We start from the raw sequence: 25,284 nt of genomic DNA, 5'->3' as shown, positions 1-25,284 counted from the left end.
TTGCTACAACTCGGATACCAAATCACAATCATGAAATTATTGATATATTAAATTGCAATTTTGTAAAAAGTAAGAAATTTAAGTGCAATACCCGACTTCAAAATTTTGGTAGCACTACACTAATACACAATTCAGCTTGTGAGTTCTAATTGCTGAATTGTTAAATGACGCTGTGACAAAGTAATTTTGATAAAATATCAAATGCTATGCAATCGCACTTTAAAGATTTTTATATAAATATACGTGTGATAGAAAAAATATTAGAACACAATAATTTATTTCATATATGATTTATTTTATGATGTATACCAAAAATGAGTGAATTAAATGAAATATTTTGAAAATTTCAAAACATTTATTCCCGGAGAATTATCGAACATGAGAACAAAAAAATACTCTTTTGCATTTTGTAAAATCTCTTAAATACTTTCTTAATTTCAAAAACTTTTCGCACAATACACATGCATTACTTCCATTTAGACATAAAGTAATATATTCCGTATTATTTTAAAGGAAAAGCAAATTAATTTACATTGATTTAACATTTTCTGTAAACACCCAAGTTTCTGGAAACTCTTTTCTAACAACAACTGGCTTCGGAGTTGGACCTGACATAAAAGTTCTTACAGAAAAACTCGATGCTCCTACAGCATAATCTACTGCACTAGAGGCACTATAAGCAACACCAACTGGGCCATATGGCCCAGGAATACCTGGTCTTCCACCTCTTAACATTAAGAATTTGGGCCCTGAAAAAAATTTTCAAAAGCAAAACATAGAAATATGTGTATATGCACCTTTAACATTAGCAAAAATCTATTCATGCAGATAAAAATTTTCTTTGTAATCGTTTTAAAAAATATATTGTTGAACAAATTTTCTAACCATAAATTTTGTCATCATTATGTAAATTTATAATGTATTAAAGCAGTACCATCGGAAATTTGCACCAGCACTACATCTCACTTATATACTGAATTAGATATAGTAACATACTATTGCTGAAATTCCGATCTAAGAGCAAGTAAATAAGAAATTTCAGATTTTTCCATTTAATTACTTAAGCCTGTTCCTTAACAATTATGACTGTGTAACATTCATAGGCTTAGTTATTAAATACGTATAACAATCATGAAAACTGTATTAAAGCTGAACGCATAAAAAAATTATGATTCTAATTACATTTTATGAAGTACTTATACAAAAAATAACCACGTTGAATAAAATATTTTGAAGATTTCAAAACATTTATTCCCCAAATATTTTCAAATTCCTTTAATTTTTTTGTATTTCGTAAAACCTGAAGCTCATTAATTTCAAAAAAGTTTTCCCATGCTATTAAAATGAATATGAGTTATTAGTTCCTCTTAAGACATGAAATAAAACATTTCGTAGTGTTTAAAAAAAAAACAATTTACATTATTTTAACATTTTCAGTAAACAGCCAAGTTTCTGGAAACTCTTTTCTAATAACAACTGGCTTTGGAATTGGGTTCGATATTAAAGTTCTTTCTGAAAAACCCGGTGATGATGCAGCATAACCTGCTACGCCAGATGCTCTATAAGGAACACCACCTGAACTATTTGGCCTAGGAATACCCGGTCTCGAACCTCTAAACAATAGGTATTTGGGCCCTGAAAAAATTTTCAAAAGTTTTTTAAATAACTAAGTTATTGAAATTATTGTTAAACATAAAAAAAATTTTATAATTCTTTACCCCAAGATTTTTTACATATTTTTAATTTTGAATCATAAATTTTCTTATTCCCAATGTAAATTTATGTATGAAGTATTAAAGCAGTATACAAAAGAATTTGCACCAATACCATATAATCTCTACGCAATTCAGATACTTGCAAGCATATTCTGAATTTGATAGGTAATATTATATTGCTATCATTGCAGTTTTAATCATTGCGGGCAGATTAATATGAAATTTTAAATTGTTCCATTTAATTATTCAAAACATTTCCGTAACAATATAACTCACGTAGAATTTTCGCAGGCTTAGTCATTAAATGAGTGAACTTCGACAATTATATATATGTATATATAACGATTTACATACATATGTATAGGTGTTTTATGAAATATGCCAAAATGAATTGAAAAATTCGGAACCCTTATTCCTCAAATATTTTCGAATTCGTTCATAGTTTTTTTGCATATTATATGTATACCTGAAGCTCTTGAATACTTTCTTATTTAAAAAAGTTTTTTAAATAAGAAAGTATTCAAGTATTTAAATTGCCATTTAAAAATAAACATTCCGTAGCGTTTTTAAAGAAGAAAAAAATATTTTACATTAATTTAACATTTTCGGTAAACAGCCAAGTTTCTGGAAATTTGTTTCTAACAACAACCGGCTGTGGAATTCGATTTGATACAAAATTTGTCCCAGAAAATTTCGACGCGCTTTAACCATAATCTACCACAGTAAGACCGTTTTGTAACACAATAATTGGGCGAAATATTCCAAGACTATTTGGGTTTCCTTTATAATGCAAAACATTACGCTCTGAAAAAAAAATTTTTAAAGTATGAATAATTTGTTGCTTTAAAATTTTAAAATGAACAACCATATTTTTAATTGCGTATATTTCCATACATTAATGTTCGATAAAAGTTTTAAGATATAAGAGTTTTGGCTGACATTTCAAATATATTAATAATAATAAAAATTCTTTTTGGACAATGTAATTAATAAATTCATAATTATTGTCCTAACACTTCTTTTAAATGACATAAAATGAGATGGAATGACAGCTTAAGGATAAGATGCGATACATAAAATAATAATATTAAGACACACATGTACATATGTAGCTATACCTATGATGTAATTAAACAAATAAATAAAAAATGCATAGAAACATTTTCTGATGACCTTCAGAAAAGACATAAAAAACGAAAACCTCACACAATTACTTTTTAAACATGTCTCATTCAATCTAACGCAAAATTACACTAAAAATTTAATTGCATATTCAGAATTTTCAATAAACAATACGAAAACAAATTCATGGCATTTAAATGTCAAAGAATAACCTAAATATTTAGGTGTAGTAAAAAGGCATTTCATATAAGACGCAATATTTCAATATTACAAGAGTTTCACATTAAAACTTCCAAAAACCACTTGAAACAACTTCCTTACCAATTTAACGAATTTCAAATTTGGAACAAAAATTTTTTTTGAAAAATGCTTTACAACAGAACACAATTTTTTTTCAGTCTTTTAAAAAAAAAAAACTAAAATTTGACATTCACTAAAAATTAGGAAAAATTTTTTACTCTGCAAGAACTAAAAAATCCCAAATCCATGTTTCAGGAAATTCTTTCCTTAATTCTATTTTAACATCACCATCGCACTCATCTTCCATATCAGCAGATCTGGATCTAGATCTGGATCTCACATCATCAGTTTCGTCACTTGAATAGATTATTCCGCGATTTCCTGACCTTAGTTGATACCCAATTTTGCATTTTTTGGGCTCTAAAATTATTTTTATTAAACAGCAATATTCTAAGATTGTTTTTAAAAAATTAATTTTTAAAAATCAATATTAATACGAAATAATTAGGCTTTATTTGGTATTTGGTTAATAAATGTAAGTAATCATCGAAAACTTTCTTGTGAAAGTAAAAACGAAATGCCAGCTCCCATAGTGAAATATTTTTCTTAAGAAATTTTAAGAAAAATAATCTAAACTTCTTTACCTGATGATGATCTTATCTAAGAGATGATCTACACACCTTTACCAAAATCAAAGCAGATGACATGATAATATCATTGACTTCAAGAATATAGTAATACAGCAATTGCTACAAGCAGGTCGGCAATTACAATTCATTAGCTGAATTGTGTATATTAATACCGTTATACTACAATTTTGAAATCAGATTATTTTATATAATATTAAAAGATAATTAAATGCAATTGAAAAGAAAAGAAAATGAATTATGAAAATCATAGCATATCATATAAATATATACATATATGTATATGATCCGATTTAGAAAATAAAAATCTAACTTGTTTGAAATTGAGTTCCAAATCCATGATTCTGGAAATTCTTTTCTCACACCAATTTCATTTAATGCACCACCAGATGATGCAAAACCGCTATCTTCTCTTATAATAGGTTCTTCAAAAATCGGTGAAGCCAAAGCTACAGAATTCAAAGGTCGGTGCAATGGTACAACTAACATGTATTTACATACGATTATAATATCATTTTAATAAAATAAAATTTATATTTATATAATTAATTATAATATAGAAATATACTTTTTTTGTTTTTCGATTTTGCGAAAATTTTATTTTTGACATTTCAGATTTTCTTTGACATATGCTTCGTTACAGTATAGTTTCTCATTTAAATAAAATGAGTTTGACGCCCAAACATCCCTTTATAAATGATATTTAACAAAGTATTAATTAAAAACCCACTCGGTGAGCAATTAATTTTTTATTTTGGATTATTTAATTAAAACATTGTTGAATAGATTCAGCGATTTAATAAAAATAAAATGCAATATCTAGACATTTAGTTTAATATATTATAATAAGCTGTCAAAAATATTATTTTTCAGTAATTTTACGCAATAAATTGTCAATTTTTGAATTTTTTCTTTGTAATTTACTATTATTTGTTAGTAACGTACAATAAAAGTTGCTTTACATATAAACATTCGATTTTAAACATACATAAACTCTACAAAACTAGAATCAAAGTAATTACCAGCATAATTATTATTAATATAGATTATTTTCAAAATGCATAAAATTCGATTAAATTTCAAATATTTTTTAAAAACTTAATGTTCGTCTTTAATTCTTATAAAGTTACAAAAAAAAAGCACAGGTGTCGTTAGGAATATAAGTTACTCTTTATGTTTTGTTATGTACAGGAAAACATTTTAGGCAACAAGAGAAAGATAAAAGTAAAATATTTTTAAATTATATCAAATGTACATAAATAAGCTATATCGGTGCTTTTATTAATAAAAACTTGTACATTTTTGGTAGGTTTTAACGTAATTATGTACATCTATAATAATGAACAGAAAATTTCTAAATTTTAATAATTTTAATTAATTTATAAAATATGTATGTAAATTTTAGTAATTAAAATATCGGTTTGCTTTTTACATGTAAGTACAAGTAAATGTTTGAGTGCGTATAAAAGAAAAAAACGTACCATAAGAGAAGCTTGTGAAAATATATATGTAGATAATTTGAATTCTTTGTTTAATTACTTTAATTTGGAATACCAGATCCAGGACTCAAGAAAATTTTTTCTAATATTGAAATTAAAATTAAAATTATCATCATTAAGTTTTTGAACTGAAAATATTGTCGTGGACTCTGACTCAAATGCAACTGAATCCAACAGCTCTCCATATGTTGTTAAATATTCATAGTCAACTTTTGTTTTTTTTTGTTCACATATTTAATAGAAAAATAAAGTAAAAAATTATTTGAGAATGTTCGATATACCAAAAAGATAGATTACACTTTTCATACAATAATATCAACAAAATACATGTGTATACATTTTCTTTTAATAATATTCAGAATGTCTTATTGATACAATTATACTTGCAATTAACAAAACATAATGATAAAACAAAAGTAATAACCCCTTTAACAGTTCCTCATTTTAGGGACAGGCGCCATTAGCTACGCATTATGCGTTAATAACTCAAACTTTTGATAATTCAAACAAATATTTCCTGCTACAACAGATTTAGTTTTTGTGTTGTATCTAAGACCTATTACTACCACAAGCAGGTAAAAGTTCATGAATTATTTACAAAAACTTTCAAAATTGATAATAAAATTCATTAAAAAACGGGATATGAAAAAAAAAAATCGTTACACACACCCAAAAAAAAAAAAAAAAAGTGTGGAAAAATATAAAATCTTAAGCATCTTAAATGTTTACGAAAAAAATTGTAGTAAAAGAGCGTGTTAAACAAAAAAAAAAACTCTAACTTGTCCGAAGCCGAATTCCAAATCCATGTTTCAATGAAATTTTTTCTTATAACAATTAAAGGCTGTTGTGAAGTTTCCGTTCTTGACGGTGGTGGTGGCGCTGGTGGTAATGGTCCTCTTATGCCAAAATTAGCTTGTGGTGCTGCCCCGAATAAATTTGACTGCTGATGATAAATTGGTCGCCACATTCCTAATGTAAGTTTTGTTAATTTAAGAATTTAATAAAAAAAAAAAAAAACAAAAATTACGAAAAAAAAATTGAGAAAAAAATTATAAACCTTAGAAAATTGTTTTACAGTTATCGAAATTTGATATTTTTCTTTATTTAAATTTAGAATTTCCAAAATATAGTTTTCGTATTTCATTTTCTATATACACACCCAAAGCTGTAATTTAACAGTTTTTGTCAACGGATGCCATTTGGCTCTTCTTTACACAAAGCAAAGCCATGTTGGTAGCTGTAGTACTAAAGACAAATATCGTAAGGCATTTGCCTCTTTTTTATATAAAAACGTATCTCATATTGTTATATAAGCGAGACGAAAATCCATTTGTAAATAGTAAAGTTAAAATCATCTGTGTAAACTTGGTTAAAAACAAAATTGTTGGAAAGTATTCTAAACATTCAATTTATCAATGTATGTGCTCCGAGATCTTTTAATTTTGAGCACCATCTAGCGTTGATGAAACGCTAAGGTTTGGTGAGTAAATGAAATTTCTAAATGACATTCTTAAAAAAAATTTATGCTGTGCATAATATTTTAAATTTACATGACATATAATTAAAAAATAATTGTATAAACAATAAAATTTGTGATAAAAAAGCAATTTTTTAAAAGTCTAAAAGTAAAATAATTTTTTTTGGGGGCCAAAGGTAAATTTTGAGAACTACTAATTTAACGTATAGCACTTGCATTCATTTCAATTTATAAAACTAGAGTTTCAATTTTTTCCATATGCGTATTAGTTAGATATGCCCAACACTTTGAGAACTTAGCTAGTAAATTGATAACTTATTGATTACTAGCAACTGCTATTGAAAAAAATAATTAACAAGTATGCGTTTATATGTTTACAAAGTAAATACTTTTTGGTTAATTCAATGTTTTGAATGAAAAATTCTGATTTTTTAATTTATAAATAGTACGAAAGAGTACCCAACTACTTTATAAAAGCACATCAAATTAAATAAAAATATATTTAAAATCTAAAATTTATATATTATGAATATGTTGAAGGTGCAAGATATTTATTACACTAAAAAACCTTTCTACCAATTAACTCGGAATGAAAACAAAAAGAAAAAAAAGAACCAAAAATTACAGATGGCATAAATAAAAGTCTAACTTTTTTTCAATTGAATCCCAAATCCATGTTTCGGGAAATTCTTTCCGTACTGGAATAGCTTCTTGCATTATTGGTCTTGGTTGTTCTCTAATGAGTTCCTCTTGAAGTACCTCTGCCGGGGCTGCTTGCGGTCGAATTCCACCGGATAATGGGATTGCAAAATAGTGTGGCTCTAAGTATATTTTTTGATGATTTTTTTTATATTACGTTAATTGAAAACTTAATTAATTAAATTAAAGGATGAAAATTGAATTAGTTCTTTATTAATTAATACATTAATACATTCTACATCCGTTCAATAATATTTCAATTGTGTGGTTTTAATTTTTGTATTCATTAAATGAATCACAAGGCATTTTTGAATGTTAGTGGTTATTTTATTATTAAGTAACAACTAACTCATTATTATTGTGGTAAAGCAATGAATTTTATTTTAAATAAGTCATTGAAAATAAACAATAAACAATCAATCAAATTGAATTATTAAATGATTCCATGATACAATAACAAAATAAAGCGCGCACCGCTAGAAAAATATAGTTACTTTTTCTAGCGGCACTCTAATTCATTTATCGTTAACAAAAACTTAAAAAGTGATAAAAATTGCAACCATTATTGTTTTTCAATTAATTTACTTTTTCAAATCATTTGAATTCCAAATCCAAATTTCAGAAAAATCTTTTCTTATATATTCTGGTGCCTTTGACTTAGTTTTTATTTTTTTTTTAAGTTTTGGTATGACCCTATCCTCTATTTCCAAATTGTCGTCATCAAAATCAAATACTTCTCCTAAAAATATCTCTTGAAATTATAAATTGTTATTTGTGATTTACGCTTTATTTAATAGTATTTTTTATAATTAGTTATACTTTTTTTTGCAATAAAATTTACCGTTGTCAATTATTATATTGTTAATGACAAGTATTTCGATACCCTCTGGGCAGACTATAGATAGCAAAGAAATAATTTTCTCGTAAAATTTAATATTTTAGCATGTAGGACTTCATACTTTTCAAAACTAAAGTATGTTTCAGTACCCAAATATAATGTGAAATTACGTTTAAAATTATTGTAAAAATTCAAGAAAATGTATTTATAATCTCATGTCACACAATTATGCTACATATGTATATATTTCATTGAATTAATAACTATATAGGTACACCCACAATATTGTTATATACGCACTTGAAAATATTAATTGAAAAAAATATATTAAATGAAGTTCATCTATATGAATGATTTAACGAATGAAAAGGAATTAATATGTAGCATATATGTACATAGTTTATTTTGCAAAAAAAAAGTAAATTCTCTAACTTATTTGTTAAATCAGTTGATCACACTGTTCACTGTGACATTTTTCTTCACCATAAGAGTACAGTTCTTTTCAGTTTTTCCATTTTTGAAGGAAAACAAAATTAAGAAAACCTTAAAACTTTTCTTAATTTAGCAAAAATCGCAATTATGTTAAACTTTTTAATAAGTACTTATGAAAGTCGAATAAATTCAATGTAAAAAAAATTACTACGTTTTTAAGAATGTTGGTAGCACCTATATATCTATAGTATGTACTCAGTTTTATCCTTAAAATAGGTCTTTAATATACATGATATATGTACATATATAATCAAATATATATTTATTTATATAATATTGTTTGCTATAATTATAATTAAATGCGTTAATTTTATATGTTACACTTTTCTCTGTATATTTAACGATGAATCGAATTTGAAGTTTTTAAAAAAATATTTTCTAACTTGTTTATTTTTTCTGTTGAATACCAGATCCATGACTCAGGAAATTCTTTTCGAACAGATATATCAGGCGGGGCACCGGACGATAAATCCGGTTTTCTATCCGCAATTAAAGAAAATTCTTTTTGTTTAATTCCAAATGACGAATAAACTTCACCACCTCCAACACTTAATGCAATAAATGGTGGTTCTACATACGTTACATATACATATAATTTTATAGTACGAGTATAAGCAGATTTTATAAATACTTAAACAAAATTAAAATAACTTACAAAATGATTAGGTTAAATAATTTTTGTTTTACATACATACATATATACATATATACAAATGTACATAAAATGTAATTAAGTTATAAAAAATTTGAGATCAGAAAATTTAATAAAAAATTTTAAAAAGAAATTTGCCGCGATGTTGTAGCAAACTATACAATAGTTGATGAATTATTTGGCTTGAGTTTCTAACATTTTCAATGAGAAATTTAATCAGTCACTTAACGGAATGCAAAAACTGGCAAGGTATAACAATATTGAACGCATTTATAAAGGTACTTGCTTTAAGAAGGAAAGGATGGAATTCAGGAAGAGCCGCGACTGCTTTGATCAGTTTAACATACTTCGAGTTATGGCAGAACAGTCAATCGAACATAATTCACTGTTGTATAATACTTTCAGGGATTTCGATACAATCAACCGAGAGACAACATGGCAATTTTTGGTAAATAAAGACGTTCCAAACAAAATATTCGACATAATAAAGTCACTATATGAAGATGCCAATTTAAAAGTGTTTCATCAAAGTCAATCAGGCAACTCATTAAGAGTGAGGATCGGAGTCGAGCAAGAGTGTCCTTTTTCTTAACTGCTGTTCAACGTAGTCGTAGCCTCTAAAGGCTAATGTATGCAGACGACCCTCACCCACAAAGCCTGAAGTCAGTTTCTGAATAAACACGAGTAAGGCAAAAAATATGAGAATTAACTCCCGAAATAATGCCCCACAAAAATAAACAACACGGAAATAAAAGATGTCATTGAACCTTGGTAGTACAATAACTACAGGTGAAGGTGTTGAAACAGATCTGGAGAACTGATAAAACTCGCCAGAATAGTATTTGGTAGACTCTGGTCTGACGCGAGGTGCACAAAAATGCAAATATTCAACGATTGTGTAAAATCATATTATATTGAAGTGCGACCTGTCTAATAAAGGAAAACAGTACAAATAAAATGCAAGTCTTCATAAACAAATGCGTAAAACTTATATGCACGATATTCTGGCTAATAATCAAGAACTCATAGTTCTGGGATTTAACATGGCAAAAATCTATACAAATCCAAATAAAAAGGAAATGAAAATGGAGAGAATAAAATTCAACTGAATCCTAACAGTAAGCAGAAATTGGGCAGACCAAATGAAACATGGCGCAGATAAATTTAGACTTACAATCATTATATCCACGTCTATAAGTATACTTAAATGTAGATGTAAATGAATATACAAAGAAAGCTCTTTAAGGAGTGCAAGCATACTAACACATTAAAAGACTACGCATTTTGTTACACACATAATATGAATTATGTGTTAAAAGTATTAATAAAAGAAAATCAACAAAATTTTAGAATAATTACATTCGATTTGAATACCAAATCCACGACTCAGGAAAATCTTTCCTTATGTTAATATGATTGTTATTTTCTATATTATTTGTGTTTCCCATATCATACGCTTCAACAGTAGGTGCTTCTTCCATATCTTCATTCTCAAGAAAACAATGTTCACACTCGTAGTCTATATATAATTCACAATAATATGAAATATAGAAACGTAAATTACAAGTAAATGAAGAATATTAAATTAATATCAAATAAATATTTAAGAAAATATTCAATTCGATTAAATTGAGTAGCAGCCAATATTTGTAAAGAATATTTATTGAATTTCGAAGTGGAAGCACAAGTGTCTATGATTAATTTTGAAATAGATGTCAAGTATCTAATGTTGGGTTTATGATCCATACTTGGTTAACTCCACGTTTTATATATGTTAAAAGTTTTCCATTCAATTTGAACCCATAAAAGTGCTACATAAATTCTTAATTGAAAATTATACGAAATTTAATTTGTGTCAAATGGAAAGACAATATTTTTAATAACACAATCGATCAGATTCCTTCTCTGTTACTAACAACAGTATTTGAAAAAATAATAGTTGATAGAAAATAACTATGTTAGTAAAATTTATGAAAAAATGTAATTGCAAAAATTATTTTAAATTTTATGAATAACAGCATTTTACAAATAAATATCCCGTTACTAATTCAAAGAGGGACATAAAGAGGTTATACTAACATGTATGTAATTATATAATTTTAAAGTAATTTTAAAAGATGGTTGCTCATGCTAATGTTATATAAATTTCAAAAGTGTTCGATTTTATAACAAATTCCCCCTACCATAAAAGTAAAAATGTAGAAGGTATGCAATGCGATATAAAATTATTTCTAGTTCGAATAAATTAAAAAAATAGGAGCGATCAAAGAACAGCTTCTTTTTAATATTAACTTTAATTTTGATAAAAATAAAAAAGCGTAAATGTTGACTTTATTGACAATTTTTGAAGACGGCATTGAAATTTAAAAGTTAATATTAAAAAAAAATAAAAGTTTAACAGCGAGTTTTTTGATTTGTCACATCTTTTTAATTCTTTTAAAAAATTACTTTTGAATTTCCATTGAATGCCAAACCCATGTTTCAAAAAATTCTTTTCTGACACGTGGTGGCGATGATTCATTTTGTATTATCTTTTTGTTTTCATGCTGTACTGTGTCTACAGTTGGTCTTGTTGAAACAATTAATGATATAGGCGTTGTTGGGAAATATGTTGTTGTGTATATTGACGGACGTGTTGTTGTGTAATAAAAATAAAAAGGCACTGTATGCACGTTATTTATATAAATATGTATATTATATATGTATATAATATATATAATAATATACATGTGAAAAAATTAGAGTAAAATTCTAACTATGATAAAATTAAATTTTAATATTTAAAAATGTATATTGCATAAAATACCTTTATAAACTTAAAATTTTTAACGCAAGAATATTTTTTTGAATACACTCATCCCTCGCTTTACGGAAATAGTACACATGTTCCGGAAATGTTATCCGTAAGGCGAAAATACGGATAACATTCTTTGCATTATTTTGCTAATTTTTTAGACTACCTTTTTTTGCATTTTAAAAATTTTCCGCAAATCGAATTTTTTTCCGCAAAAAGGGACTTTGGTCTAATTTTTGAACTCCGTAAAACCGAAATTCCATACGAGCTTCCGTTAAGTGAGGGATGAGTGTATATATATATACAGTACTGGTCTATATACCACTATTTCTATAATTTAAGACTAGGTATTAATATTTAATAAAATATAGGTAGGATTTTCTTTATAAACCACACACTCAAAAAAATTAAAAACCCTATGTATGTATTTTAAACATACATAAATAATGTCTTTGGTTATAAGAAAATCTAAAATTGGTAATTACTTTGAAATGTATAATTTCATATAAAAATGTATATAAGCATTAAAATTCTAGTTGATTAGTGGAACATTTTTCAAAATAATTTTTATTATGTACATAAAAAACAAAAACTTTTTATTGTTCTTAAAATCACCAATTTGTTTTCATAAATTTTAATTGTCAGCTGGGAAAAGGGCGGCGTGAGCGAGTGGTAAGGAACCAAAACTTAATATAATCAAACGAAAAGCAAAATTTAATTTTTCTTTTCAAAGCTTTAAATAACATAAAAAGAAAAAAAATATCTAAATAAATAAGATATTAACTTTATGTCATTCCAGATCCAATCTTCAGGAAAAATATTTCTTATTGATACATCCATAATAGCATTATCATTATGGTTTGCCCCAATTAATTCTTCAGGTGCTAGTGATTGATAAATAGATTCTGGATAATCGGCTTGAATATGCTCCCATATAAGATAATCTACGTATATTTATATATATATATATATGTATATATATATATATATATATATATATATATATATATATGTATATGTGTATATATATAATATATATGTAATATTTAAATAAAAAAATATAAAATTATTAAGATTCTATAGAGAAAAGCTTAATTCAGATTCCAATAATAATTATTTTTATTTACAATCAACTACAAACAGAAAAATAAAATATAAGAAAATTTACAAAATTAATGGAGAAAAATTTATTTTTGTTCTCTTAAGATTTCCTTACAAAACTTTTACTTGTAGAAAATTTTATTACTAGATCCACAACCCATTGATACGTATAATAATTCTATAAACACAGAACTATCTACGGAATGTCTCAGACCCGATGGTAGTCCCTACTCTAGGAAAATCATCGAGCCTAGGACATATATATATATATAAAAATAAAGAAAATGATAACAAAAAGAGAGTCTTTTAACCGAATTCCAAATAATTTTTAAAGATTTTTGGTACATAAATTTACTATATAAATTGTATAGTAAGAGAGAAATAAAAAAAATAAAAAAAAAGAAACGTTATTAACTTGTTATTTGTCATCCAAAGCCATGTTTCAGGAAATTCTTTACGTAAATTTATTTTTTCCTTTTGACTTGCATTAGAACCTGCTGCTCCTAAAGATGCTTGGGCTGGTGAGAATACAACTTCTGGCATATCTTCTTGAAAACGATTGTCCAATATTGGAAAAATGTAATCTGAAGATTTTATGATAGGATTTTTTCTTTTTTTTATTAAATTATTATGTTATGTTTCTCATTAGGCATAGGGACTTAATTATTAAGAATTAGAAATTTTATTACATGAAAGAAACTTTTCATATGGAGCAAAATTGTTATCATGACTTATTTATATAGTACAATGGCGGAACTGTTTACTAGAAAAGCAAGCTTGGATTGCAGGGGTGACATAAAATTGTAGTACTGTTTGCCGTAAAAGATAACAGGAAGTGTATTGTATCTAACGCTACATTCCATCGCTGCCAAGGCTGAATTTTTAAAACCACCTAATTAAATTAAATGACCATCAAATGATGGATCAAATATCAAAATAACCACCACTGATAGTACAATAAGTATACTTATAAGCTCTTTTGAAAAACTTCTTAGATAATTGTAAATTGAATGCTTTGCAATTTATTAAAATTTTGATTGAAAATATTTTTTTTTTGGAAAATGAATTCATGCAAATTTAATGCAGTTCTTTTTTTTTTTTTCTTTTTTTTTTGAAAATTATATTAAATTTATGGGAATGTAAGTGTACTTCAAAATAAGAATAAAAATATGTATCTATGAATTTTCAATTTCGTTAGAATTCTTCGATAAAATTCAGATTTAAATGAAATTTAAAATAAATTGACAATTAAAAAAAATGCACATCCAAAGTACATTGCATTTTATATACAGAATCCGAATTTAAAAATCTCAGTGAGTGTAATAATTAAATAAAAATATTATTAAATTACAAGAAATTGTGTGCTTCAAAATTTTCAGGAAAATGATTAACTGCAGTGCTATAAAATAATCTTAAGTATACATTGCATGTTATGAAAAAGATTTTATTAGCATTCACAATCATCATTTTTTATCATTCACAATCATCATTTTAAATAAAGTATTAGTTAATTTTTATATTTACTTGTCATGATCATATTTCCATAACCATGTAATTGAATTCATCAATAAATTTGTGCTACTGCATGGACAAGATTTATATTTCGTTAAGTTTTTCATAATTTTTGGTGGATCGATTTCATTCGAAGAATATTCATTAAACATATTTGATATTTCGTTATCAAATTTTTCGTTATTTAAAAATGTATTGGCACAACAATTTTTATATTTATAACCATTATTAATTTTTTTCTTCTTCAAAATACCACTATTAATATTATTATTATTGTTATTATTACTGTTGCAATCTATTATTTCATCAGAACCATACCAGTGCTCATAATATAAAATAATTGCATCTTAATGTTATGCAATTGTCAATTTTATATTGTGTGTATATTTTAAGGTTTTACAAAAACAAAATCAATTATATTTATTATAAAAAAAAGAACGAAATAGTTAAAGTAAAACAATATTAAAAAATAATTTTAGATATTTAAAAAAAAATTAAATAAATAAAAACAAATAATGAGAAAAATAAAAACATGCCACAAAATCTATTACAGGGGAAAATTATTAAAAGAGAAAACTATACAAAACTCTATGCTCCATTATAAGAAAACAAAATTTTTGATAACACTTTAATGTGCAATTTCCAAAACGATTATTTAATTCATCGGGAACTCGAATATCAAAAAAATTTTTTATATTAAAATACATAAATACAGCACGTAAAGAACTACAGGTGCGAAGTTAAAATGTGCGTTATATTTTTATAATGAACCAAACAATATCAAAATTGTTTTCAAAAAAATATCATAAAGACTTTCACCGTTTCGGAAAACCATAAAAATTCGAATTTGAAATTTTTTATATTATCTTAAAGTTTTCTAGTTAGACATGCTACTATTTCATTATAATGAGTTTAACGATATGTAAATTCGAGACCTTTCACAAGACCCTATTAAATTTTAGCTAACTTATTTCTATAAAAAATAATAAGCTTTTGGCTTTCTCAATTCAACAAATGAATTTTGCAAAATTTTTACAAAAAAACATTCCCCTACTTTGTTGATGAAAGTGAAAGAGGATTAGTTAAAAACAATTTTTTTTTCTAATTCGCACAAACTTCCAGTTTGTTGTCTCTTTCACATAAATTCACATAAATAAACAGTAAACAAATAGAAGCAGAAATTTATTTTCCATTAAAAGTTAAATTAAAAATTTTGTTGTCTTATAATAATAGGAATTAGTTAAGAGTTTATTCGAATAAAAATAAATAACGAAACTATATCTAATCTATTGTAAGAGAAATATTTTTTAAAAAATTTATTAATGATCCCAAAAAGGGCAATTTTTGTGCTAATTCTAAATTAAAATAAATAAAAATTAAAAATTAAAAAAAAAATATATAGGTGATCTTTCTACTATAAGAACTTGTTCGTTTCATATTGTTAATTAATTTTCATTAAAACAAGAAATTTTTATGATTTACTAACAGTTGTAATTCTCGCCATGTCCATATTTCATAAAATTTTATACGAATTTTATTGATTTTTTTGTCTTGTATTGAATTTTCAAATTCAATATTTAAAGCTGAATCTGAGATCGAATCAATAAGTCCAGTTGGTGTTAATGGTGGTGATGAATCTGGTGTATCGTAATCTCCTGAATATAATAGAATCCCGCTTGGGTAGCCCTTCTTTGAGATTGAGTGACGTAAATCTATAGTTATTTATATATACTTTTACATATAGTATACATATACATATGTGCGCAAAATATGTATATTGTTTGAATAATTTTTCATGTATATAATATTTCTACCTTCATAATATTACATTAAAAAAAATTAATAAAAGTTTAAATTTATTTGTGAAGACTTTAAAAAGAGTACTAGCCATTCATTTAAATTACATTAATAATTTTAAATAAAATTAAATTTGAAAATACTGACCAAAAATTAATAAAATTTAAAAAACAATAAATTATTTAAATTTATCCTTCCATCCCTTAACATCCGAAATAAGATAATCTACTCAAGAGTTGATAAAGTTTTATAAAAAATCTAAATATAATATTGAGTAAAAAGCTTCTACAAAACGTTGTTTCATCAATATAATTTTTAAAGAGCACGATAGTTTTTTTTTCAAAATTTTAACGAACCCTATTAAAAAATTATTCCATTGCCATGTCTCAGGATAAAATTTTCGAATAAAAATCGAATCCGTTTGCTTGTCTTGCATAGATAAATGAAGATATTGTGGTCCTCCATTTTGTACACCGGCAAACCCAAAAAAATTGCTGATAGCTATAAAAGTGTCATGTATTTGATTGGATAAAAAATATAAAAATCTTTTATTTAATATATTGAAATTGTGACATGTTCTTTTGTTTCGTAGTTTTCCTTTCAATTTCAGCAAATTGAATCTAAGTTGGAAAATTTCAATATAAAAGCCTATATAACAATTTTTTTCACCTTATCTTAATATTGTTCCGTAAAATTAATGTGTTTCTCTTAAGCTTTGTTTCTCTTAAGCTACGGATTTACAATTTTTGTAATTTTTTTTTCAACCATTTTGATGTCAATAATTTTTTTATATTGAATAATTTAATATAATTGAGCACTTACTTTCATCAAATGGATAAGCAGAGTTTGTCAGAGTTACTAATCCTGATTGTTGTCCTGGATAACGTCCCCATCCACGTATCCACGGGGTTGTAGTTCCATAACGTGTTAATTCACTGAAGACATCTGATTTTGCAATATCATTACCTAAAAAATAAATAAGGAATTGAATATATTATTAAAAAACAATTTATAAATTTTATTTGAACTATAATCATTTGTTAATTAGAGAATAAACGTCATGCTATTATATCTTAGTTAAAACTACTTATATGCTAAGTAATTACTTACCACTTTTTAATAATAATACACTTTGATCAACGCCCAACAATCCAACATAAGAATCGGGACTTGTATTTACTTTAATACTGACATCTTCACCAGGTTTGGCTTGTTCTGGTACAGTAATATCAACTTGATTTTCCAATTCATTTTCGAAATTAATATTAGTTTCTTCAAAGTTTAAATTGCCTTCTGAAACAAAATAAACCATCACGTTCGCATTTGGTATCATTTCAAATGTTGGTGTAAATTTTATAGTATGTTCTTTGGTATTTTCTGGTAATTGAACATGTTCAGATTTTAAAATGTTACCACGTCCAACAATATGATAATTAAAATATGGAATCGGTTTGTTTGATGATACTTTAAGTTCAACATCTTTGCCCAAAGCAGGTCTAAAATTAAACAATAGTACTTTTGATTAAAAATTTTAATTAGGTTGTAGCAATTTTAACTTACTTATCTGTTAAATTTTCGATTACAAAATAATCGCCTTCTCTGGGTGTTTTCTTCGAAACAGAACCCAAATATGCAGTTTGTTCTTTGAAAGTGGCTTTCAATGAATAAAATGAATCCTTACTATCACTTGGAATTGTAACTTCAAATGTTACAATTCCTTGTTTATCTATGTTTCCAGGAATTTTTTGATTTTCAACTTCTTCTTCTTCTGCTGGTTTTGCTGTAGAATCACCAGTAGTACTGGTAACACCGACTGTAAGTGGTATAGGTCTATAATGATGTCTTGGTTTCTCAACTTCTAATACAACTTGATCGGAACTGTCAATGACAGGAGTATTATCGAAATTTTTAACAGCAAGACGTATTTTAAATGGTATTCCAGGCTCATAAAATTGTGGATTTTCTGGTAAACCTTCAATCTTATAACGATCTCTATGTAATGTAATTGTGGTACTTGTATTTTGTTTAAGGCCTGTTAATTCTTCTTCAACAATAGCTGTCATTTTAACTGGTGGATAATAATGATAACGGCTTGATTCATCATCATTTGTGAAGTTTAATTCTTTTAAATCAAATTCAACTTTGCCTTTTCCATCAACTGGAACAGTTTTTTCGGCATATGGTTGCTTTTCAACATTCCAAATACGATATGAAGGTTCAACAGAAACTTTAGCCGATCCTTTAACTGGTTTACCATAAGTATATTTTGAGCGGACAATAGCACGGATTTTTCCGTCTGCAACACTAACATCTCTCGGTGTATCAATTTGAACTTCAAATTTAGGTAAAACATATTTTGCAACTTCAAATCCTTTTTGCGATTGTTCACCATCTACAGATACTTCAATATTCCAATTACCTAAAACAGGAAAACTGGAGAGTTGAAGTTCTCCTGAGTAAACACCTTTTGTTAGATCAACGTTAAGGAATTGTTTGATGCGATTTTGTGCAGAATCCTATAAATTTTTAAATTTAATTTTTTAGAAACAAAAAATATTCAGTTATATAAAACTAAAATTTCAAAATATATACTTAAAGTTCTTACAGTAATAATAATATTGATTCCATTGAATTTCTTATCAAATGGCCTGGTATTTGAATCAAGAACTAAGACACGGAATCTTACTAAGTCTTCTGGTTTATATGTAGCTTTGTCAGTTTGAATGAAAACTGAATAGTACTTTTTGGCAAAATTTAATTCTGTTGAATTACTAAACTTTTTATCTCCAATTTCTCCTTCAACAGTTAATTTATAGGTTCCATCCTCTATATCTGGAATCTAAAAAAATTAAATTAACTTTAATTTTAAATTCTTTCCCAAGTTTTATTTAAATCAATTCTTACCTTAAATTTAACTATTTCAGTTGACATTGGATCTACCATAACTGTTTTATGATCTTTGTATTTTTCTCCTTCGACGCCAACTTTAACTTCAGCTGGCTGCTTTGCCTGATGTATTGAAACCGATACATGATAATCAGAATTAGCACGAATAGTTCCTGGCGCTACAACAGTATAAATATCACTGAAAATAAAAGGAAAGAACTATTTTAAAAACAAGTTGAAAAAGAGCAATGATTTCGAAATAAATTTTACGAAAAAGTTTTTATAGTCATCGGAAGAAAAGAACTCACTTTTTCTTCTTCAATGTCTCGCAAATTTATTTTACAAATATGAAATTTCTTATTAATTTCGAATAAGTAAAAACTTATGCGTAGTGTATATTAATGATTTTTTTCACATTAAGCAACATTGTAGTTTAATGTTTTAAAAAAAATTTTCAATGTTTTGTGGAATGTCAAGCAATTATTAAAATTAGTATATAAAAATAATAATAAAATCATTTATTCACGATGTTCACTGATATGAAGCTCATTAATGATATTGTAAATACATATGTAGATAAAATTTACAAGAAACTTTTATGTTGTGCGACAATCAAAATTTATTTTATCAAAGTAATCACAAATTTAGAACATTATTATTACGTAAGAATTTTATTATACAAATTAACAGATTTAAAAGTAAAAGTTTTCCCCTTCCAAATTACAATTCACTACTTGAATTCATGAAAACGCAAGTTTTTAACATCCTGCGTCAAATACTTTGGGTTATGTGTCAAAAATAAAAGCGATATTTCAAATTTTTTAAACACAGGAAAGTCAAAAAAAACTTCTTATATCATTGCAAAGAAAAATATGAGGTTTTGAATTGGCCCGTTTTCCTGTAATTTTCAAGGCGATTCTTCACCTGCACCACACTTCAGAAATCAAATTTTAAATGGGTATTGTAATATTGATAAATGTTTTACCAATAACAAAATTTCTTTGTGCCGTTTTTACTTCAAAAGTTATTCCCGGAAAATGTGCAAAAAGTTAACTTACGATCTTATAAGTCAAATATTAAATTAAATATTAATTTATTGTAGAAGTATTAATTAAGTGAAAAATATGTTCGTATGTACATATATCCGAAAATGCGTACTGTATTCCCTCGTTTATTCCATTGTTTTCATTACACTCAATTTTCCATAGTACACAACATTTTTTTCAACTAACTCTTTGAAACTATCTCATTAATTTATTTAGATGACCAGCTTAATTAAAATTAAATGTACATACATTTGTATGTATATACTTGTACATCAACAGCTCATTTGAAAACTTAAATGAAAACAAAAGTCGTTTATGTATAAAAAAAATTAACAAAAAGTTAAAACTGCTAAGGAAAAATGATTCATTACTTATTTCAAAATGAAGAAAGCATTTTTACAAAGCTAGAGACTTTATATTTTTAAAGAATATTATGACAAAATGTATCATGGTAAAAAATAACAAATTAATTTCTTCAATTAAAATAATTATTATTTGCTAAAATTGACATTCAAAAATATTTTCGTTCATCAAGTGAATTTGATGTCTTAATTATTACGAAAAAAAAGAAAAAAAAACGCAATGAAAAAAATGCAAGGAAATTGTAATAAAATAGAAATTGTATATAAAATATTTAAGAACCAGGGACGACAACACCATGATGACAACAAATTGACTTATATCTTATATATAAATAGTGTGTGGACACTAGCTGGCATCCGAAATACAGAGAAAATATTTAAATGTATGTATGTATGTATAATAATGCTCACTCGACAATTAAAACAAAAATAAGAAAATTTCTTCAGCTTCAATTTAATACGATCAAAATGAAGGCCGAAGTTACATTTTTCAAAAACCTTAATGAGAGAGAAAGAATTTGTTAAAAAAGGGAATGTTATTGACATAAAATGTAAAGGAACATACAATTTGAAATAAACTTTGTATTGTAAGTGCTAAAACTGTAGGTAAATTTATATCAAAAATTAAAATATGTATGTAAGACATGTCCGTTTGTCCGCCGGATCGCATAACTCCAAAACGAATGAAACAAACACCACCAAACTTTCATAAATTGTTTCTTTTCTGGCAAGGTCGACTACTATTTTGCATAAATTCAAAAAAAGAATTCGGGTAACTGTCACACAGTTATTACTGAAAAACTAAAATGGCTGCACTGGTTCGAGTAGCTGCCATAAAACCCTGATATCTGATATTAAACAGTTAAAAAAACCAAACCGGTTTAAGAATACAAGTATCGAAACTATTGCTTGCCTGCTACAACTTTTTCGTGGCGTCGTCAATATTTGAGCCTACTGCCATAATTGCAGTATCGTCAGCATATGTGTAGCCACCATTATGTTTTCTATCTGAGGCGCATCTCTTGTAAGGAGTAGATATAGTATTGGACCCAAAGTTCTGCTCACACCTGCTTTTATTTCTCTAAGTGTGGAATAGTCCTCTAAATGTTTAACCCTAAATAATCTGTCGTTTAAATAAGAAGAGAGAATATCAACATATTGTTTGGTAATATTTTCTCTAATTTGTATATTGATCCTTCGAGCCAAACCTTGTCAAAAGCCTTTGCCACGTCTACAAAAATTGTTGTACAAATTTGCTTTTTCTCTAGGGCTTCAGTATTAAATATTTGTATTATTGAACTCTATGAATTTGATCAGTAGTTGAATGTTCTGCTCTAAACTCAAATAGGTGGTTCGGAATTAATGACCTCTCCTCAGTTATACGTCCTTTTCAGTAATAACTTTCCAAAAAGTTTCGACAAAATTGGTAGCAGAGAAATTGGTCTATAAGACTTGGTCTCATTTAAAGGTTTACCAGGTTTTGGTATCATTATAACTTCTGCCAACTTCCAAGCATAAGGCAGATATTTCACTCTTAATGTAGAATTCATTAAAAAAGTCAACATTGTTATACTTTTTTTTGGTAATTGTTTCATATTTCAGAAGTAATTAAATTTTAACTGGGTGCTTTCCTTAACTTCAAATTTTTTATTTCTCTACGGAAAAATAATAAAGTGAAATTCATTCATGAGACTTGGCGGTTATGTCTCTAATTATAGGTCACACATATCCTTGCTTAAGTGGTTTTATACAGTTTAAAAGCCTTTTTTTTTACAATATGAAAGTCACCTACATTAAGTTTAAAAAATTGTTTTATGATCAAATAAAATTACATTTACTTAGCACTGAATAAATTCATTATAAAATTTTCATTATTTATTCGAGGATTATATCAAATTTGCTTTGATTTTAAGTGAAATTTAATGCTCATAACTGATTAAATATCGATTTTAAATAGTTGGATTTATTCATTAATAAAACTGATATGCTTAAATAATATTTTTAATACATATATGTTCTACACGTTGTGGTTTTTTCCAGAATAATTATTTTACTCATATAACTGACTATTACATGTAATAATGATTATGGAAAATTATTGTAAACTTCGTCACTGACAATTACAAACTTACACGCTCGTATAGTTTGCTACTCAATACTATAATGTCAATAAGTTTATCAAGTTTTCTTTGTGACAATTTTGAGAAATTTTAATTCTTAAATTCCTATTATATTTCATAATACATTCATACTCGTAATTCTTATATCTAAATTTTCGTATAAATCTTTTCTTTCATCAATATAGTTCTTTCTATCAGTATAGATAGTACAGTGTTTTTATATACATATACATATGTATCATATGTATGTACATATATATTTCTATATACATTGTTTTTGATGTTTAAGTAAATCATGTACAAATTAATTAACATTGAAAAAATAAAATGAACAAAAATATAAATACAAGCATTATAGTTAAAAACCTCGAAAAAAAACTCATAATAAAAATTTAATATTATCAGGTCTATTTTATATTCACGTGCCGAATCATATGATGTGACGCTTTAAGATTTCCATAAAAGTAAAAATAAAAAAAAAAACAAAACGACGCCAAGGAAAAATAAAAAAAAAGTTGAATTCTTTGATGGCTAAAAATACAAGTTACTATTTTATGTAATTTTTTATGTGACGTCACTCAGCATAAATTAAGTATTATAGTAAATGCTAAAAAAAAACTTCGTTTAATGAGTTTAATGAAAGCTCGGTGCTTTACAAATAAGTAGAAGTAGCAATAAATTCGTGATCTCAGTAATAAAACACATTACGAGTATAACCGTTGATCTCTAACAAACTAAAACGTTCTATTAAAAAAACATTAAGGAGGTTCAATTGCTAACAATGCACAATTAATTATGTAACAGTTTCTAAGCAATCTATTAGGAACAATATAGGTACAAAGGCAAAAGATATAATAATAATTTGGCCAATATTCCAAATACAAACGACGTGTCAGAAAGTCAAAATTGTTTCAACAAAAACTTTAACTCTGTTGAAAGCATTTGAACATATTCGCATTTCATAAGTCGGACATAATGAAAAGAACGTACTCGTATTCTCTTTAGAAGAAAAATACTTTTGATTTCTTTTCTTTTTCTTAGAGATCTGGACTTTGGGGGAGTGTGTCGAGCACTGTCACAAAGTTTGGTTCATTACCTCCTCGGGGGATTCCACCTTGTCGTGGTGGGGAGGCTTATGTAGGACTAAAGAACCCAAGAGCGATGTCGGCGGATACTGTATATTTTTACAGTGTCTAGCAGGCGCAACCATGCCGATAAGGTCGAAGAGGAGGTCTAAAAAAACCAAGAGAATCCCACAACCCAACTATTATGAAGGATGTCGGAAAGGAGTGTTGAAGAGCGTGCTGGGATATCAGCACAAGTGTCGTCCGGACCTTCAAAGGGCGGCGAGGGCTTGGCCACAAGTGGGGCTTAGTCGCCAGTGGGACCGTACTTCAAGGTGGAAAAGCTACGCAGTGCTAGGAGGAGGCTGCAACGGCTATCGCTCAAAACCCCGGAGGAGCTTAGCCCTTGGGAGATAAAGCAGATTTGTATTTTCGCCAGAAAGGAACTAAAACTTTTTCTTTTAGATAACTTTTGTGACGGCGATACAACTGTGGTGAGTTGGGAGAGGAAGAAGAAGGATTTGCCTCTTCTTCTGATCTCATGTTATATGCCCTATGACAGCGAGGCAGAGCCGCCGCCAGGGAAATTCAGAGAGGATGTGGAGACACGATGTACTGGCTGGGATGCGCGAGGTGAGTGCTTAGTAGATTTTCTTAGTGGTACTAACCTTTGTGTATGTAATAGGAGTTGCGACCCTACTTTCGTCGTTGGGGGAGCTGATGGAGGTTCACTTTCCGGGATCAATTCCCGGGGGAAAAGGAAGAGCAAAAGCCAAGGGGGCTCCGAGGAGAGGAACGGAGACTGTACGAGCTTTGGGTAAAGAAATTTTTACGGGGGAGAGGATACAGTGGGCTATTAAGTCTTTTGACCCCTACAAGTCTCCGGGAACGGATGGGGTGTGGCCTATTATGCTGCGGAGGGCACCGAGAGTGATCATTGATTGGTTGGTGGTAATTTTTCGTAGCTGCCTGTATGTCCCTAGAGAATGGAGAGAGGTAAGGACGGTTTTGTGCCGAAGCCTGGTAGGAATAGTCATGTCAGCACGAGGAATTTCCGGCCAATCAGCTTGTCGTCTTTTGTGCTGAGGACCATGGAGAGCTTAGTTGAAAAATATATAAGGAATGAGGAAAGGGAGTCGGGTCTGTCAAATGACCTGCATGCCTACAGAAGAGGGAGATCTGTGGAGACGGCGCTGCACGCGGTGTTCACGCAGGTGGAGG

General features: G+C 27.4%; 1 protein-coding gene across 20 annotated transcripts in view; it reads right to left on the bottom strand.

Moving 5' to 3' along the window:
• LOC129608514 (CD109 antigen) overlaps positions 1 to 25,284 on the bottom strand; it is a 57,547-nt gene that overhangs the window by 12,590 nt on the left and 19,673 nt on the right. For 6 of the 20 annotated variants that reach the window (XM_055520056.1, XM_055520058.1, XM_055520053.1 and 3 more), the window contains exons 2-6: positions 19,490 to 19,670; positions 19,191 to 19,424; positions 18,146 to 19,101; positions 17,696 to 18,081; positions 17,408 to 17,551 (exon numbers count right to left, since the gene is read on the bottom strand). In XM_055520056.1, the coding sequence (XP_055376031.1) occupies positions 17,408 to 17,551; positions 17,696 to 18,081; positions 18,146 to 19,101; positions 19,191 to 19,424; positions 19,490 to 19,670 (1,901 nt within the window). Of the gene's footprint in view, positions 1 to 532; positions 750 to 3,295; positions 3,498 to 5,263; positions 5,433 to 6,002; positions 6,193 to 7,349; positions 7,522 to 9,112; positions 9,300 to 10,740; positions 10,901 to 11,829; positions 12,044 to 12,959; positions 13,120 to 13,691; positions 13,861 to 14,800; positions 15,135 to 16,274; positions 16,501 to 16,941; positions 17,087 to 17,407; positions 17,552 to 17,695; positions 18,082 to 18,145; positions 19,102 to 19,190; positions 19,425 to 19,489; positions 19,671 to 25,284 lie in introns of all 20 variants that reach the window. The other 14 variants (XM_055520048.1, XM_055520047.1, XM_055520067.1 and 11 more) reach the window with 13 other exon arrangements.

The sequence above is a fragment of the Condylostylus longicornis genome, unplaced genomic scaffold, assembly GCF_029603195.1.
Source record: "Condylostylus longicornis isolate FDR11 unplaced genomic scaffold, ASM2960319v2 ptg000031l, whole genome shotgun sequence".
Taxonomy (NCBI): Eukaryota; Metazoa; Arthropoda; class Insecta; order Diptera; family Dolichopodidae; genus Condylostylus; species Condylostylus longicornis.
Note: the sequence above shows the minus strand (reverse complement) of the source record. Positions and strands in the feature narration are given on the sequence as shown.